This window comes from Sceloporus occidentalis, unplaced genomic scaffold (genome assembly GCF_023333645.1).
Source record: "Sceloporus occidentalis isolate IW3139 unplaced genomic scaffold, rSceOcc1.0.p SCAF_1, whole genome shotgun sequence".
Taxonomy (NCBI): domain Eukaryota; kingdom Metazoa; phylum Chordata; class Lepidosauria; order Squamata; family Phrynosomatidae; genus Sceloporus; species Sceloporus occidentalis.
In genome coordinates this window covers 126,176,065-126,192,998 of record NW_028316981.1, presented here as the reverse complement: position 1 = coordinate 126,192,998, position 16,934 = coordinate 126,176,065, and the positions used below count along the sequence as shown (strand labels likewise).

Sequence of the window (16,934 nt, the reverse complement as noted above, 5' to 3'; positions counted from 1 at the left end):
CCCTTCTATCCCGCCCCATTTCCCGCCCCACAGAGAGGCCTCAGGCCCAGCCCCCTGGCTGCCCACAGACAAAGGCACCCTCAGCCCCTTCCTTTCCCCTACGAGAAAGCCCTCCTAGGCTGCATCCACACTGGGGAAATAACCCAGTTTGGAACTGCTTTAACTCTTTTCTGGCTCAAGGCTATGGAATTCTGGGAGTTGAAGTTTGTTGTGGGGCCCAGAGCGGAGCGGAGCTCCCGCTCTGAGCCCCACAACAAACTCCAACTCCCAGAATTCCATAGCCTTGAGCCAGAAAAGAGTTCAAAAGCCCTCAAAGAGGACAGTTTGGAGACCACTGGTCTAAGGCGATTAGAGCACTACACTCTTATAGTTCTGCTGTTTTATTTACTTAATTTTTATCCCACCTTTCTCCCAAAGTGGGACCCAAGGCGGCTGACAACATATGAAACATTTTAAAGTGCTGCTATTCCACTTTAACTGCTCTGGTTGCCTCCTCCTGTTGCATTTTGGGATTTGCAGTTTAAGAAGAGGCATTTAGAATCCTCAGCCAGAGAGCTCATAGGCTTCACTGAACTACAAGCCCCAGAATGCAACAGGAGGCAGCCACAGCAGTAAAAGTAGAATAGCAGTGCTTATAAGAGTGTAGTGCAGTAATCTCTATAGTGAAATGCTCAAACCACTACACCCTCGGGCCTTTGTTTGTTGTTGTTGTGGGCCTTTGTTTCTGACACGTGGCGACCCTAAAGTGAAACTATCATATGGTTTTTCTGGGGCTGAGAGAATATGACTCGCCCAAAGTCATCCAGTGGGTTTCCATGGCCAACTCAGAGACTTATGGCGACCCCCCAGGCGAACCTATTGTAGGGCTTTCTGGGGCTGAGAGTGTGTGACTCGTCCAAGGTCACCCAGTGGGTTTCCATGGCTAAACTGGGAATCGAACCCTGGTCTCCGGAGTCCTAGTACAATGCTCAAACCACTACACTTTTGGTTAGTGATGTTTGTATGTGCCTTCAGGCCAACACTGATTCATACTCATTACCTCTTTTATAGAGCCCATCCATCTAGCTTGCAGTCTTCTGTTTAATACATCCCTCCACCATTTCTACCATTATTGCCTTTTTAACAACCCATGCCTTCTCACGATTTGGCCAAAGTACGACAATCTCAATGTAGTCAAATATCTAGAGCTATTTCTGGCTTGATCTGTTCAAGGATCCATTTGTTTATCTTTTTGACAAATCATGTTATCCTCAGCACTCTTTTCCAGCACCACATCTCAAATGAGTTGATTTTCTTTTTATCCGCTTTTTTCACAGTCCAGTTCTAACATCCATACATAGTCATGGGAATACTACGGCCTGGACGATCCTCACTTTAGTGCTCAGTTGTATGTCTTTACTCTTTATGATCTTCTCTAGCTCTAAGGTTACCCAGCAGGTTTCCATGGCCAAGCAGACATTCAAACCCTCGTCTCCCATATGCTAGTCCAGCATTCAAACCGCTACCTCATGCTGCTCTTCTTTTCTATATATAGACAATAAAACTAAATCCCTATTACACCAATGTTCTAAAAAGGTGAAGAAGCCCACCAAAGCTGGTTGAAAAGCTAGGCAATAAACATTTTTGACTATATAAGTGATGTAAGATTGTATATATCATCTTTATCAACTATAGCTCACCAGATCCTGTCTGATCTTGGAGGCTAAGCAGGGCTAGCCCTGCTTAGTACTTGGATGGGAGACCATCAATGAATACCAGTTGTTGTAGTAAGACTATCTTTCAGAGAAAGGAACTAGCAAAACCACTTGAGTATTCCCTGCCTTTAAACACCCTATGAAATTCATGAGGTCACCGTAAGTCGACAAGTGACTTAAAGCAACACACACAGAATAACGGAGTACATGCTTGATAGCAACAACAACCAAAAAAGTGCCAAGACAAGTTCTGTCTCCAGCAGGAAGATTTCAGGTAAGCAGAGACAAAAATTGATGAGTTGGTGTGAATCATGGTAGACAATATGATGGAGCTAGTTCAACCATTATATGAGGGACAGAATTTTCCAACTTAATAATTTCTTTTACCTTTCCAAAATGGGTCTGATTCTCCAAGATGGTTGTGGGTTCCATTGAACAGCTTAAAGTAAAACCTAACTCAGTGTGCAACTGAAATTAAAAAACTGAATTCCACACTGGAATTATAAAGAAAGAAGCTGAAAAAATGGCTGGTGTTATAGGGCTACACATATTCAGCAATAACAAGGCAGAAAGTAATTTTTAGGAGATACTACTGCCAACAGAACTTTTAAGAAACATCATATTTCTGTCACCTTGGCCTATGCAAAGATCATTTACCTCTCAAAATCTTCCCAAGAAGAGTGGGACAGAACACCATCCTGGCTGGGGGACCACCAGCAAATACCAGGTGCTATAGGCTGTATTTCAGATGAAGGAACTGGCAAAACCACTGCTGAGCATTTCTTGCCTAAGAAAACCCTGTGAAATTCATGGGGTCACTATAAGTTGACAAGAGACCTGAAGGCATATATACACACTGAAGATGGGGGGGGGGGGGGGGAGTAAGAGATTCAAGTTACAGAATAGATATACAAGAAAAATAGGTATTTTTAATAATAGCAACAGGCTTCATGGGAAGACTTCTTGGAAGCTTTAAACAAATGGATGCATACTTAATTATTTAAAGGGATTTCTTATACCTTGCTATTCCAATGTAGACACAAAGCTCAAGGCAGCATACAAGGTAAAAGAGACTACATAATAATCAATTGTAAACACAACATAATCAATTAGTTGTAAACACCACAATCAAATCAAAAAGAAACACAGCAGCTAAAACAGCTTTAAAACATGAGCTCAATCCACTAAAGTTCTTCTGGCAGGAAGAGTAAATACCGGTCAGAGTACAAATGTCTTAACTATTGCTTCCCAATGGATAATTTAAGGATAGGGTGTCTTGATCCCAGATAATCCGAAAAGAGCTATTTACTTTGTTTTTAATCATCATTTTTCTAAGGTGACTTTAAACTGGTGATGGTGGACAGCTTAAGAAAGTAGAATGTATTATTTGGAAGCAGAAGTGGTTATCTAGTAAGTGACGATTAGCACCACAAGTGGGCAAGACTTGTGAGCTAGGAATATTCTCTTTCCTTTGCTTTTTATTTTTCTAAGCTGCTAGAGAAACCACAGTGTGTTTTCTGGTAACCTTTGTCCAGATATACGTTGACAGTGTGTATGTTGGGCTCTGGCATGTTAGGGTAGGGTTGCCATATCCCGCCGGGGGGCGGGACAATCCCGGTTTGGGAGGGGCCAACCCGGTCCCGGTCCGGTTTGGCGCCCAAACCGGGACGGCCCCGCCCACCGCGGCCACCTCAGCCCCCGCGGCGGCTCCAAGGCCTTGCTGAGGCCTGGGAAGGCTCTCCGCGGTTGGAGCTCCAGCCGCGGAGACGCTCCCTCCCGGGCCCCAGCGAGGCCTTGGAGGTGGCTCCGCGGTCGGAGCTCCGGCCGCGGGGTCCTCAAGGCCTCCACGAGGCCAGGGAGGAGGAGGAGGCCGCTTCCCACCGCGGCGATTGCCGCGATGAGGAGCGGCCCCTGCCTCTTTCCCGGCCTGGGAGCCTGCTGAGGCTTCCTCCCAGACCGGGAGGAGGAGCAGGCCGCTTCCCACCGCTGCGATCGCCGCGATGCCAGGCTTCCCCCCGCCCTTCTCGGCCTGGGAGCCGGCCTAGGCTCCCTCCCAGGCCGGGAGGAGGAGGAGGAAGCCTGGCACCGCGGAGATCGCCGCGATGCCAGGCTTCCCCTCGCCCTTCTCGGCCTGGGAGCCGGCCTAGGCTCCCTCCCAGGCTGGGAGGAGGAGGAGGAGGACAAGGTTTAAAAATCTAAGACTATTTTTTTAAATTTCCTAGCCAGGAAATTTTTTAAAAAAATGTCCTACATTTTCAAACCTTGTCCTACATTTGTCCCGGTTTCGAGGTCCTCCATTATGGCAACCCTATGTTAGGGCCCTTTGATATCTCAGTCTTGGGATTAGCAATAAAATAGTTCTGCAGATGACAGTGAAGCAGGCTCTGTGCAAGGCACCAAAGGTCAAATATTATGCAGAGCTTTTCAGAAACCAAGTAGTGATTCTCAGAATGAAATCTCATTGAAGTATTGGTGCATTGTTCCTGGAAAGGGTTCAGGACTGCAGCCTTAAACGATATTTCACACATATTGTTACATATATTTATGTATATTCTGTGTATATGTCATACAAAGAAAGCACATTCAAAGACATAGCTGTGTTAGGGCCAAAACAGATGGTCCTGAAGGGGTGGCTTCTAGTCCCCCCCCCCCCCCGCGGAGAAAGCTGGATTGAGGCCCCAGGAATCGCATGCCACGGGCCCAATCCAACTTTTTGCCAGCTCAAAAAGAGGTGGCAAAATGCCACTCCTTTTTGAGCCTTCAAAAGGGCGTCCTTTCTGCCATGGCTTTTCTGCGCTCATGTGGCATATGAACATCGCACCACTGGAGCACCACAAAGCTAGTGCATGTGTGGTCAGTTGGTTGGCCTCATGGTGGCTTCCTACCAGCTTGGGGGCATGTGTTGTCTAAAAGACATACTCTCAAGCCGCTGGGAAGTCGCCCCTTCAGGGCAATCTGTACCAGCCTTGAGTCTGGAAAATCAATATGCAGAGGGATCTTCTAACACCTTTAAGACTTACTGGAAAAAAAAGAAGCTAGTAGCATGAGCTTTCATAGACTACAAGATCCTTTTGATTACTGAAGTTAGCACATATGAGTGCACATATGTTATGAAGGTGTAATTGGCAGCAACCTAACAATAATAGGGGAGGGCTGAAGCTTTGGGACTCCTGTCGTGGGAAAGTTCTCTTGCTCCCTTGTTACTAACCTTCCAGAAGTAGCCTTTGATGTGGGGTACTCCTATGAATGAAAGACTCTCAGGAGCCCCAGTAACCAACAGCCCTGGTTTCCTTTCTTGGATCAGTCCACCTCCATCAATTGGCTCAATCAAACCTTTCTCCTATTAATTTCAGCACTAAGGCATGAGGTGGTCTGGAAAAGACAAGCTTCCTCAAAACAAAACCTAACATCACTATCAATCTCCTCCTGCAATGTGTCATTGCTGCAGATAGTGGCTGTATATTTTAGGCCACACATGTCTCTTGTGTGATGTTATGGTGTACCTAAACTGGTCAGAAATATGGAGTATGTTTTCTGACCTTTTGGGTGTGTAATCCCAGTTACCACTTTCTATCCAGCAATTACATATCCTCCTAATTTCTTCCTATTCATCATCATCATCAATTTTATTTTCTTATATCCCACCTTTCTCCCAACTCAAAGAGGCTAACAGTAAATTTAAAAATAATACAATTTATAGAATCCGTGGAATCCATAGAATCACAGAGTTGGAAAAGACCGCAAGGGTCATCCAGTCCAACCCCATTCTGCCATGCAGGAAATCACAATCAAAGCACCCCTGACAGATAGCCATCCAGCCTCTGTTTAAAGACCTCCAAAGAAGGAGACTTCTCCACACTTTGAGGGAATTCAATGGGGCTTACTTAAATACACAAAGGAATGTATCTGTGCAGGAATTTAAAAACAATACAAAATTTAAAAAGTATATTTCCCAATCTATCTCACATGGCTCATTAACCAAATAAAATAAAATAGAATAAAATTTATACACCACCTTCTCCTCACATGGAAGCATTTCACAATAAGGCTAGGGGAAGAAGGCAACAAGGAGCCAGAGTGGTGTAGTGGTTTGAGTATTACACTGGCTCAGATGGATCCAGCAAAGCCATACCCATGACCTCCTTAATGGGGTCCCTCCATCTACTAGCATGTGGCCTTCCTCTCTTTTACTACCAGGGTGACCAGGCATGCCCTCCATTCCAACTTTCTGTCCAGGAGGCATCCCAAAGTTTCCTCCATTTTGAGCATGATGACTAAGAGATATGAATTTACATTTCTATCCGTGTTGTCTCTCCCTGTGTGTGTTTTTAAAAAGCTTTTCTTTTGGTCACGTCCTCCCATTTTTCCGCAACGACATCCTCCATTTTGTGGCGCCTTGTCCAGGTCCTGTGGGCAGTTAGGACGCCTGGTCCAGAGATGGAAACTTTGGCCTGTGCCCTCAGAGAACCAAGAGTTGTGTAGTAGTGTTTTAAATTTTTAAAAACTTTTAAACTGTATTTTTATTATTTTAATAGGCAATCTATTTTAATATTCTAACAGTTTAATTCTGTTTTAATGTGTCACGTTTCCAGGTTTTTAACTGTATTGCTCTTCTAATGTTGTGAGCCGCTCTGGGTCCCAGCTCTGGGAAAAGAGTGGGATATAAATGAATAAATGATGATGATAACCATGTTTTGAGCATTGGGCTAGGACTGTGAGGGAGACTGGGGTTCAAATCCCAGCCATGGAAACCCACTAGGGTGACCTTAGACGAGTCACACTCTCTCAGCCTCAGAGGGATGTCAACAGTCAACCCTGTCTGAAGAAACACACTTGGCCATGTACACTCAGTGTGTGACCTTAGGCGAGTCACACTCTCTCAGCCCCAGAGGGACAGCAGTGGCAAAAACAAAATTTGCCACGACAGGATGGCTTGGCCACAAAGTCTGAAATGGCTGGAGGATGGCACACCATCACAACACCCTCCTCATAAGAGTAGTCCTCCCTCCCTGTCCAGTCTTTGTGGCTGAGGGACCCTCCATTCGTAGGCCTGGAGGAGTGGTGTATGTGTGTCCCTGATGCCGTGAGGGCGGGAGGAAGGGAGGGAAGGAAGGAGCGGGGCCGAGGAGGAGGAAGAGGCGGAGGCCCAGGCTGTCGTTCCCTCAGTCAGCCCGGAGTCCCGCGAAGGAGGAGAGCGAGGGGCCGGTCTGTGGCGGCTGTGCTGCATTGCAGCCTCCCTGGTCCTTCTTTCTTTCCCTCCCTCCCTCCCTCCCTCCCTGTCTGGCGCGCTCCTCCTCCTCCTCCTGCTGCTGCTGCTGCTGGTGCTGCACAATGGCGGCTCCCGGCCCGGGCTCTGGCTCCGGACCCGGCGGCGGAGGTGGCGGCTCCCAGGCAGCGCACACCACCGTCAGCAGCATGCAGGGTAAGGGAGCGGGCGCCGGGGCTCGCTCAGCACCACACGCCCAGGCTCCCTAGGCCACCCTCCCCTCCCTCCCCTCCTCTGGCCTTCTTTCTGGCCAGGGCTCCAGGAGGAGGCCTGAGGGAAGGAGGGCCAGGCCCCAGACACGGGCCACGGGGCTTTCTGTGTCTGTATTTAGGCCTGGGAAGGGTCTGGGGACACACTGCAGAAATAATAACAATAACCCACTCCGAGACCGCGTTAACTGCCCTGGCTCAGTGCTGGGGGATCCTGGGAGCTGTAGTTTGTTGTGGCTCCAGAGATTTCTCTGACAGAGGAGGAGGAGGAGGCTAAATCCAGTCTCACAAAACCACACTTCCCAGAATCCCCTAGCATTGAGCCAAGGCAGTTAAAGAAGTCTCGAACTGGGTTATTTCTGTGTTTTGGACCTCCCAGACTAGAGAGAGAAATAATAACCCAGTTTGAGACCGCTCTGACTGCCCTGGATCAGTGCTGGGGGATTCTAGGGACTGTAGTGTCTCTGAGACATTGAGCCCTTCACACAGAGAAAGAGAGCTCTGGTGCCACAACAAACTACAATTCCCAGGATTCCCCAGTACTGACCCAGGGCAGTTAAAGTGGTCTCAAACTGGGTTATTTCTGCAGTGTGTTTTGGACCTGTGGCTCTGGAGGCCAGGGTTCAAATCCCAGCTCAGCCATGGAAACTACACTGGGGCTGCAGCCACACCAGAGAAATAATCCTGTTTAAGTGGCATGGCTCAGTGCTGTGGAATTCTCTGGACCACAGCAAACTACATTTCCCAGAATTCCACAGCATGCCACTTAAACCAGAATATCTCTCCAGTGTGAATACAACCTGGGTGATTCTCAGCCTCAGAGGAAGGCAAAGGCAACCCTACTCTGAACAAATCTGGCCAAGGAAACACCATGACAGGTTGGCCTTAGGGCCTGGGAAGTGTGTGTGGCTTTGTGTTTGTCTGTGGTTTCCGGGTACTTGTGTGTGTAGGAGGCTTAAGCGCTGTGTTAAGGTGCAAGGGAAGATGTGGACTGGAAAGGCTTGTTAGGGAGAAGCCGGGTTTAAGACACGTTTGGAGTGTGAAAGGTGGAAACAGAAGAGGGTTTTGCTCATGTGTTTGTGTGTGTGTGTTTTTGTGGGAGTTGTATTGAGTGAAGAGGTAGCTCTGCAGGGCTGCAGAAATAATCCACTCCTAACTGCCCTGGCTTCATGCTGTTGGAGTTGTAGTTTGGTAAGATGTTGAGCCTTCTCTCTCCTGCCCTTTGTAATTGCTGGGAGAGGTTACTTGTGGGCACCGAAGTGGTGATACCCAACTTTAATGCTCCTTTCTGTGTTAAGCATCTGCACTGTAGGAATAGTACAATTTGAAACCTCTTTAACGGCCTCAGTGCTATGGGATTTGTAGTTTGTTTAGATATTTTATCCTCCTCTGATAAGAGTGCCCTGGTGTCACAACAAAGGACCATTACCAGGATTCCATAGGATGAAACCATGGCAGTTAAAATAGTATCAAACTGGATTATTTCTGTATTTACCTCACTGTGCCTTTTTCCTTGGGGTGCGTGTTTGGGGGGGAGGAGATGGGGGGGACTACCAGCATGGTATATTGGTTTCAGCATTGGACTACGACTGGAGACCGTGAAATCCTCTCAGCCTCATTGGATGGCAGTGGCAAACCCCCTCTGAAGAAGCTTGCCAAGAAAACCCTGTGATAGGGTCGCCATAAGTCAGGAATGACTTGAAGGTACACAGCAACAGTGACAAGATGTAGAGGTAAAACGTAGGAGTCACTAAGGGTCATTCTGCAGGGAGGAGAGAAAAGGGGTGGAATTTATAGGTTGACTTGTTGTTGTTAACTGTCCTATATTAGGCCTCAACTCATGGCGACCCTGTGGATGAGACATTTCCAAGACCTCCTCAACCTCGCTGCTCATTATGCAGAGGGATCTTGTAGCACCTTTGAGACCGAAAGGAAGAAGTTGGCAGCACAAGCTTTTGTAGACTAAAGTCTATGGACCGAGGAAGTAGACTTTGGTCTACGAAAGCTCATGCTGACAACTTCTTTCTTTCAGTTAGTCTCAGAGGTGCTACATGATCTCTCTACATACTTTATCTTTGAATTAGGCTTTGCTGCTCAGGTCCTGCAGGCCCAGGTCCTTGACTTCCCTGATTGTCCATCTGGCTTGCAGTTTTTCTGCAGGCTTCTACCTTTCCTAGCATCACTGACTTTCCCCAATGATTCATGCCTTCTCATGATGTGGCCAATGTACGACAGCCTCAATTTCGTCAAACTGAAGGTATTCCTTTCTGAAACTGGAGGTTCATGGTCAATCCAGATTTAATGAGAAATGCAGGAAATGAGGAGTGGTCTTTGAATGCTTCTCTTCATTTGCTTCTCTGCAGGAATGAGGAATATGTAGTCTTCTGGATGTTGCTGAATTGCAATTCTTCCATCTCTCACCATTTTGCTGTCTAGGAGTGATGTAGTCGGCAACACCTCCCTGGCTACACACTTCCCACCTTTGCCAGAGGAGATTGAAGGGAAGGAGAGGACCATAACATTTTTAAGGAGGCAGTGTGCATGAATCTGAGATGAGAGATAACAGCTGAAAAGTCCTTTTCTCAATGCCGTTGTGCCTCCTTAATAGGCATGCATATTGAGTCAGGTATTTCTGAGAAGCTAATGTGGAAATACTACCACATAGCTTAGACTCACTACCGAAAGGATTTATCTCTATTCTTTTACATCTAGCAAAACTCAGGAAAAATACAGCTGTAGGTTAGGAAGGCATTTAAAAGTATGAAGATAAGTATATGCCTTAAATATTCACAACCTGGACTCCACATTGGGTTCCTTGTACATTTATTTATTTATCTAGAGTTAAAAATTTGTGGCATATACAATGTAATGAATATGAATTTAGTTTTGCACTACTGAAAGTAGTGCTGTGGAATGCCTGTAAGTGATGGCATTGATGCAGTTGCTAATTCTAATGAGAATAAAACCCAGTGAATTTCTGAGTGGTAAAGCATTGTTTATGTAAATTACATAGATTCAAGGAGTCTACTCTAGTAGGAACTAGCAGTTGGATTTAGGCCATTGTGTTAAGCCTAATCTATCCTTTCTTCACCCTGCTTAATGTCATTTATTCCTGCTGGACAATGGACAAGGTTTTTGCTCATTGGCATTGCATTTTTGGAAGCAGCAACTCTGAAAAGGCTGCTCTGTTTTGCATGCGCAGGCTCATGGATTTAATCCCTAGCATCTCCTGTTCAAGGGATTTCAGGTAGCAGTGTAGTGAAAGACATCTGTCTTGGAGAGCTGCTGCCAGTTAAAGTAGTAGATAGTACTCAGTTATATAGACTGGTAGTCTGGCTCAGTATAATATAGCATCGTATGTTTGTCATATGCCAGTTTTGTTCGGCATAAACGGTCACGGTCTTCAGCCCACAACTTCAGATACAAATGGGCTGCAGGCCATGAAACCTTATGCCTATTCAAACTTGTTATTCTTTAAGGTGCCACCAGAATTTTCATTGTTTTTGCAGCAATAGCCTAACATGGCCTTTCCTCTAATAATTATATGCAGAGAAACTGTGATTGTCACTTCCTAGCAAATATACTGTATGTGCAGCAGAAGACATGTGTTTGCAGTTGTCAGGTATGACATTCATTGTATTGGTTGCATTCTATTTCACACACCAACGTGTCATATAAGAATTTTTCTGTGTCTGGAGAAACCTTAATATATACAGACTGTAGAACTGTGCATATAACTGAGCTTTAACAGTGAGTTGAGTTTGTAGACTAGCCTTTTGTCCTGCTGTTTAGAATATCTATAAAAGGCCAGCATTTCAGAAATTATGTATGTAGTAACATCTCATTTATTGAACATTTCTCTCTCCCTGTCTCTGAATGTGTATTAGATGGATAAAGGCACTATTGGAAAAGAATATTTGGATTTTTAGTCATATTCTGACTATACATGATTATGTAATTACATCAAATGCACAGTGTCCCATGTGCATGTTATATATGTAAACATCCTATAGTTTATTATTTAGTGTACTGTATTATTTTTGGTTTAGTACTTGGAAATGCAGTGTGATACATATTGAGTTACTGTGTGTAACCAAAATAACCCACACCTTGCCAGATGTTGCTGGTATGCTCAGTCTAATTCTTAAATCCTTGCCTGCTAATCTTTGCTTTACAATTTCAAAAGTGTTGATTTACATAATTTGAAATAAGGTTTTTCCTTCCCTTTTTGTTTTATACTTTAATTCAGAGATGGTGAAAGAGTGATGTTCAACATGTTCTCATCACCCTGGTCAATGGCTATGCTCACTGGTGCTGATGGGAGCCAGAGTCCAACAACAAAGGGAGGGCCATGTGTTTCCCCTACTCTACTATCATTTCTAGATGTCATTCGGTGGTAAAAGGGAAATGATTGGAATACATTCCTCAATTTTTTATTTAGTAGAAACAGTAGGACAGGCACACAATAGTCAGTGTTCAGTAGCTCCCCAACATGTGGGTGTTCAAAAAATTCACCACACTGCAGCAGCAATGTTTTGATTGTCTGCTTGTTTTGCCCCATGGAAGAAGTGTTAGTTCCACTGTGTGCTGGAAAGCAGCCCATGAAGTTAATGTTTTCAGGCATTACAATGTTATGGTACCAAAGGATCTTTCAAATCACTCTTATGCCTGAAATGATGTGGGATAGGTTTTTAAACCTTCTCATTTTAAGTAAAAGCTTATTGCAAGGATGTGATAAACCATTCTGTGCAGTTTACTTATACAGTAGCTACATCTTTTGCATGTATAGTAAGTAACCATAGAATCTTAGAGTTGGTAGAGACCTCAAGGATCATCCAGTCCAACCCCCTGATGTGCAGGAAAACACAGTCAAAGCACCCGACCGATGGCCATCCAGTCTCTATTTAAAAACCTCCAAAGAATGAGACTTCACCACACTTGGGTGTGTTTTCAACTGTCAGACAGCTCTAACTGTCAAGACGTTCCTCCTAATGTTGCGGTGGAATCTCTTTTCCTGCAGTTTGGATTCATTGCTCTGTGTCTAGTTCTAGTCTCTGGAACTGCAGAAAACAAACTTGCTCCATCCTCACTCAATATGACATCCCTTCAGATATTTAAAGAGGGCTATCATATCAACTCTTAACCTTCTCTACTCCGGGTTAAACATACCCAACTCCATAAGTTGCTCCTCATAGGGCATGCAGAGACATCTAAACATACATGACTCTGGCACAGTCTTTATTTCCACCAAAGGCACTCAGTGCAACAGAATGCTTGAACTATACCAGTAAATGAGTAGTAAGTAATGACACCAATAAATTGCAGGAGTGAATAATTTAATATCACGCCACAATATATTAAAAGTCCAGCCTTCATTTATTACATTAAACATATTTTCTTCATCTTCATACAGGCTTTCGTAGGGCCTGTTGCCTTTGAGGAAGAAATCAGGAGACTTTATTCCATCCTGCTTGCCTGTTTTTACTGCTAGAAAATGGAATATTCTAAATACTTGTAGTATGGTGCTTTCCCTGTCACATATGTTAACTTCCAGGGAAGAAATCTTACATGATGACCCAAATAGCATTTATTTTGATAGGTCAAATACTATAATGGCTGAAAACTAAGCAAATTGTATTAAATCAGCATTGAAAGATCTATGGGAGCTAACCTGTGTCATGCAACAGGACTATTACCTCTCTTATGTAGCCCTCCTTCAGATTTGTTCCAGAAGCTTCCCAAGCCCTCCAGAGTACAGGAGCCTGCGAGGAATTAGTGTGGTGGGAAAAATCACCTTCTCCTTTCTGCTGAGGGAAGCCATACCGACATGTTAATTGGGTGCAGGTTGAATCTCCCTTATCTGAAATGTTTGGGACCAGGAACATTTTGGATTTCAGATTTTATTTTTTATTTTTTGGGAATATTTGTACAGTTATTTGCATATACGTACATAATGAGATATTTTGGAGATGGAACTCAGATTTAAACATGAAATTCATTTATATTTCATTTATACCTTGTACACATAACCTGAAAGTAATTTAATACATAATTGTTTTAATAATTTTGTGTATGAAAAAAATGTTTGTGTACACAGAATCATCTGAAAGCAAAGTGTCACTATCTCAGCCATCCATGTGGACAATTTCAGATTTTTTAGTATTTAGGATTTTAGAATTCTGGATAAGGGGTATTCACCTGCACCACTCATTATTTAAACAATTGATTTGAATTGATATCAAATGTATGTTCACTGATTATTTTGGAGGGGAAAGCTGGGAACCTCTTGCCCTTTAAGTGTTGTTAAACTGCAACTCCCATAAGCCAGACCAGGTTGATGGGACCTGGAACCCAACAACATCTGAATGGCCGCAGGATTCTGTATGGGAAAGTCTGTTTTCATTGAGCTTATGTAACCTAAAACCTGTTGGCTTATAGCTGAATAGGGCTTTTAGATTAGAGTTGAATATTTACAATAAATAGGGTCTAAACATTGTACATTATGGCTTGTTCTGGTTCTCCTTGTGCTTTTTCATTTTTTAAAGAAATAAGGAAACTTGCTCAGAATTTGTATCAGGTTGTGCAGGATGAGGGACATGTACTGAATCAGAAAGCACACACTTAGGTATGTCTTACTGCAAAAAAGAAAAAAGGAAAGCATTTTATATATAAATTTGAACAACCTTTTCACACTACCTCTATACACTCCTTTCAACAACAGATAAGTAGATGTGTTCAAACCCTGACATCGTGACTGTGATACATTAATGCCTCAGTAAATAGTTATGACATCATGAAGTCGAAGGCTTTCATGGCCAGCATCCATAGTTTTTTGTGGGTTTTTTGGGCTATGTGGCCATGTTCTAGAAGAGTTTCTTCCTGATGTTTCGCCAGCATGATGCTAGCCACAGATGCTGGAGAAACGTCAGGAAGAAATGCTTCTAGAACATGGCCACATAGCCCAAAAAACCCACAAAAAACTATAGTTATGACATTCCAATGCATGTAAGGAGCCACCAGTCTTTGGAGCGAACACAGAATTCTGCATGCTAGTGAGCTTCCGTTAGATACTGGAAAGCCTGTGAATCTTTGGATCAGAGTCATAAGTACCCAGCTTGCTGGGGCCAATTAGCCTACACTTTGCAAACCATAGTACCGCTTAGTACATTGGTAAGCGGTATAGAAATGTACTTGCTATTGCTATTGCTAAATTGTCATTGAGAGTCAGAAACAGTCCTGTAGAACTTTCAGTTTCCTGAATGCACAATTCCACTACAGGATAGTATAGGATGACAGGTTAATCTTAGTCATTTGGTGAAGTGAGAATTTAATGTGGAAACTTTCTCTACATCTTCAAGTCACCTGTCAACTGAAGATGACCCCATGAATTTCATACAGTTTTCTTAGACAAGGAATACTCAGAAGTGACTTGCCATTGCCTTCCTCTGAACTTTAGCCTACAGCATTTGGTATTCCTTGGTGATCTCACATCCAAGTACTCATCAGGGCTGACCCTGCTTAGTTTCCAAGATCAAATGGGATCTGGTGTTTTCAGGGTAATAGTTTTACTTCCTTTGTTTTTAACACTAGAAATCTTTCTGTACATTTCTAGGCTGAAGAAAATATAATACAATACTAGGCCTGTATTACTACACCTCATTTGGTTTGAAGCCAGTACAGTCGGTCCTTCTTATACACGGATTTTTTATACACGGATTTAAGCATACATGGTTTGAAAATGTTCCAAAAAAGTATAAATTTACTTTGATGTTCCATTTTTTATTAGGGACACCATTTTGCTATGTCATTATACTTATGGGACTTGAGCATACATGGATTTTGTTATACATGGGGGATCTTGGAACCAAACCCCAGCGTATAACAAGGATCCACTGTATTGTGAGCTGTGTCTCAGCTCCTTGATGTGTATAATTTCATTTTATTTTTAAAAGCCTTCTCAGTTTTTCCTATATTTGGTATAAAGATTACATGGTGAGGCATGCCATTTTATAAAGTTGCTTGAGAGAGTGAATCATACTAGGGCCTGAGGTGTTCATGGTAGGTGAAAAAGTAATTTTTCTATTTGTATAGATGGGTTTGTAATTCATAGGCAAAGGTATGGCCAGCCATTCTACTTATAGACAGTCTGGGATTCACATCTGTTAAATGTTCAATCTTTTGATAAATCAGATACCTGTATTCTTTCCAGTTGGGTGAGGAATGCAGTCTTTCAACTCTTGGTCCATTACACCCAATAGGTTTTGTTTTCTTTTGGTTTTCTTTTGTTTTGTTTTTTTGCTTGTTTTTGTTCAGTTTTTATTATTACAGTCATATACTTTGAATGTCCTGTGTACATCTCCTTTCTGCCTCTTTATTACGCGATCGAAAGACAACTTTCTCAATTTTGCAGACAGCATAAAATATGAAAATAGAATCATTGAGTGCAGTTCATGTTATTCCTACCTGCTTATAGAACTTGGGTTCAGTGAAATATCCTGCTTCAATGGGTATTTGTCAACAGAAGCAAACAGCGCTTGTTGGAGATCTGAAAAGTCTTTTATTATAACAGAGTGGTACACTCTGAAAGAATATCAGTTACTTTACCGTGAAAACTATACTGTGAAGGCCATGGTGGTTGCTTTTGTGATCTCCTCTGCCAACTTGTTGTCTGATCATTTTTCTTTCCTCTTCTTTTTCCTTCACACCTGTGTGTATGTCTATGTGTATGTGCATGTCTGCCTGTGCCTGAAGTAGCCTCCTGTGGTACTGTATCTTTTGAATTTGCTCACTGGTTGTTCTTCTCTTTTCCCTCAAAAAGGTAGACTTTAGGGAATGTAATTTTTAGTTCTGGGTAGCAAATTATGTTAGTGGCTGGGCTATATGAGTGGGTTCATTGTGCTTCCATACTGGTGTCATATGCCAGAAAGTACTGTAGTTTCTTTCCTTTGGTTTGCTTATGATTCCAAATCCCTTCAGCTTTGTTTGTCTTAGCTTGTTTACTTAACTAGTCTACTTGTTATGAGAGTCTAAACTAGCATATTTTTTTGAAATTGTTGACAACAATATTTAAAGTAAGAATGCTAATGAGATTTTATTTCATAAAACCTGAAAGGTATTTTATCAGCTTGGTACTTTTTCAGAAATGAACACATCTGGCCTGGAGCTTTCATTATATTGACAATTGTATATGCACTATAACAGACATTGGTTGCAACTTTCAGTGTCAAAAAGTGTGTTTTTTCTTTTACTGTCATCTGATCTATACACTTGTTTATTCATGTTTACATGTAAGGGCATTTAAATTGTCACCCATTTGCCTATGAGATACTGCAGGAAACCTTGCTTAATGCTTTGATTCTCCCTGTGTTAGAAATCAAAAGCATATCAAGTAATTTTAGACTGCGTTTTTATTTTCATTTTCTAAGATGAGACTGATACAAGTTTGATTGTAAAAGACAGAGGCAACATAATGTTCAAGCAACCAAACTAAATTGTGGTTTTAAAACTTTTTGCCAAATATGCATAATAATGGCAAATTAAGACAGACAAACTGCTGTCACTGTTAGAAGCTACCAATGATGATTGAATAAAATATCCGCTGCATATCATACTTGAATGATCTTTAAAAATCATGGGTGGAATATATATTGGATAACAGCATGGTATGAGCTTTGCACTAGAACTCTGGAGACAGGGTTCAAATCTCTGCTCGGACATGAAAACCCAGTGAGTGACATTGGGCAAGCCACATTCTCTCACCTCAGA

At 43.0% G+C, this 16,934-nt stretch overlaps 1 protein-coding gene across 7 annotated transcripts in view; it reads left to right on the top strand.

Moving 5' to 3' along the window:
- Positions 1 to 6,872: 6,872 nt before the first annotated feature.
- The window catches only part of MAP2K4 (mitogen-activated protein kinase kinase 4), a 67,844-nt gene continuing 57,782 nt past the window's right edge, over positions 6,873 to 16,934 (top strand). For 2 of the 7 annotated variants that reach the window (XM_089534570.1, XM_089534532.1), the window contains exons 1-3: positions 9,148 to 9,426; positions 9,533 to 9,795; positions 10,720 to 10,791. In XM_089534570.1, the coding sequence (XP_089390696.1) occupies positions 10,773 to 10,791 (19 nt within the window). In that variant the 5' untranslated portion in view covers positions 9,148 to 9,426; positions 9,533 to 9,795; positions 10,720 to 10,772. Of the gene's footprint in view, positions 7,117 to 7,490; positions 8,874 to 9,147; positions 9,427 to 9,532; positions 9,796 to 10,719; positions 10,792 to 16,934 lie in introns of those variants that run through there. The other 5 variants (XM_089534526.1, XM_089534517.1, XM_089534542.1 and 2 more) reach the window with 4 other exon arrangements.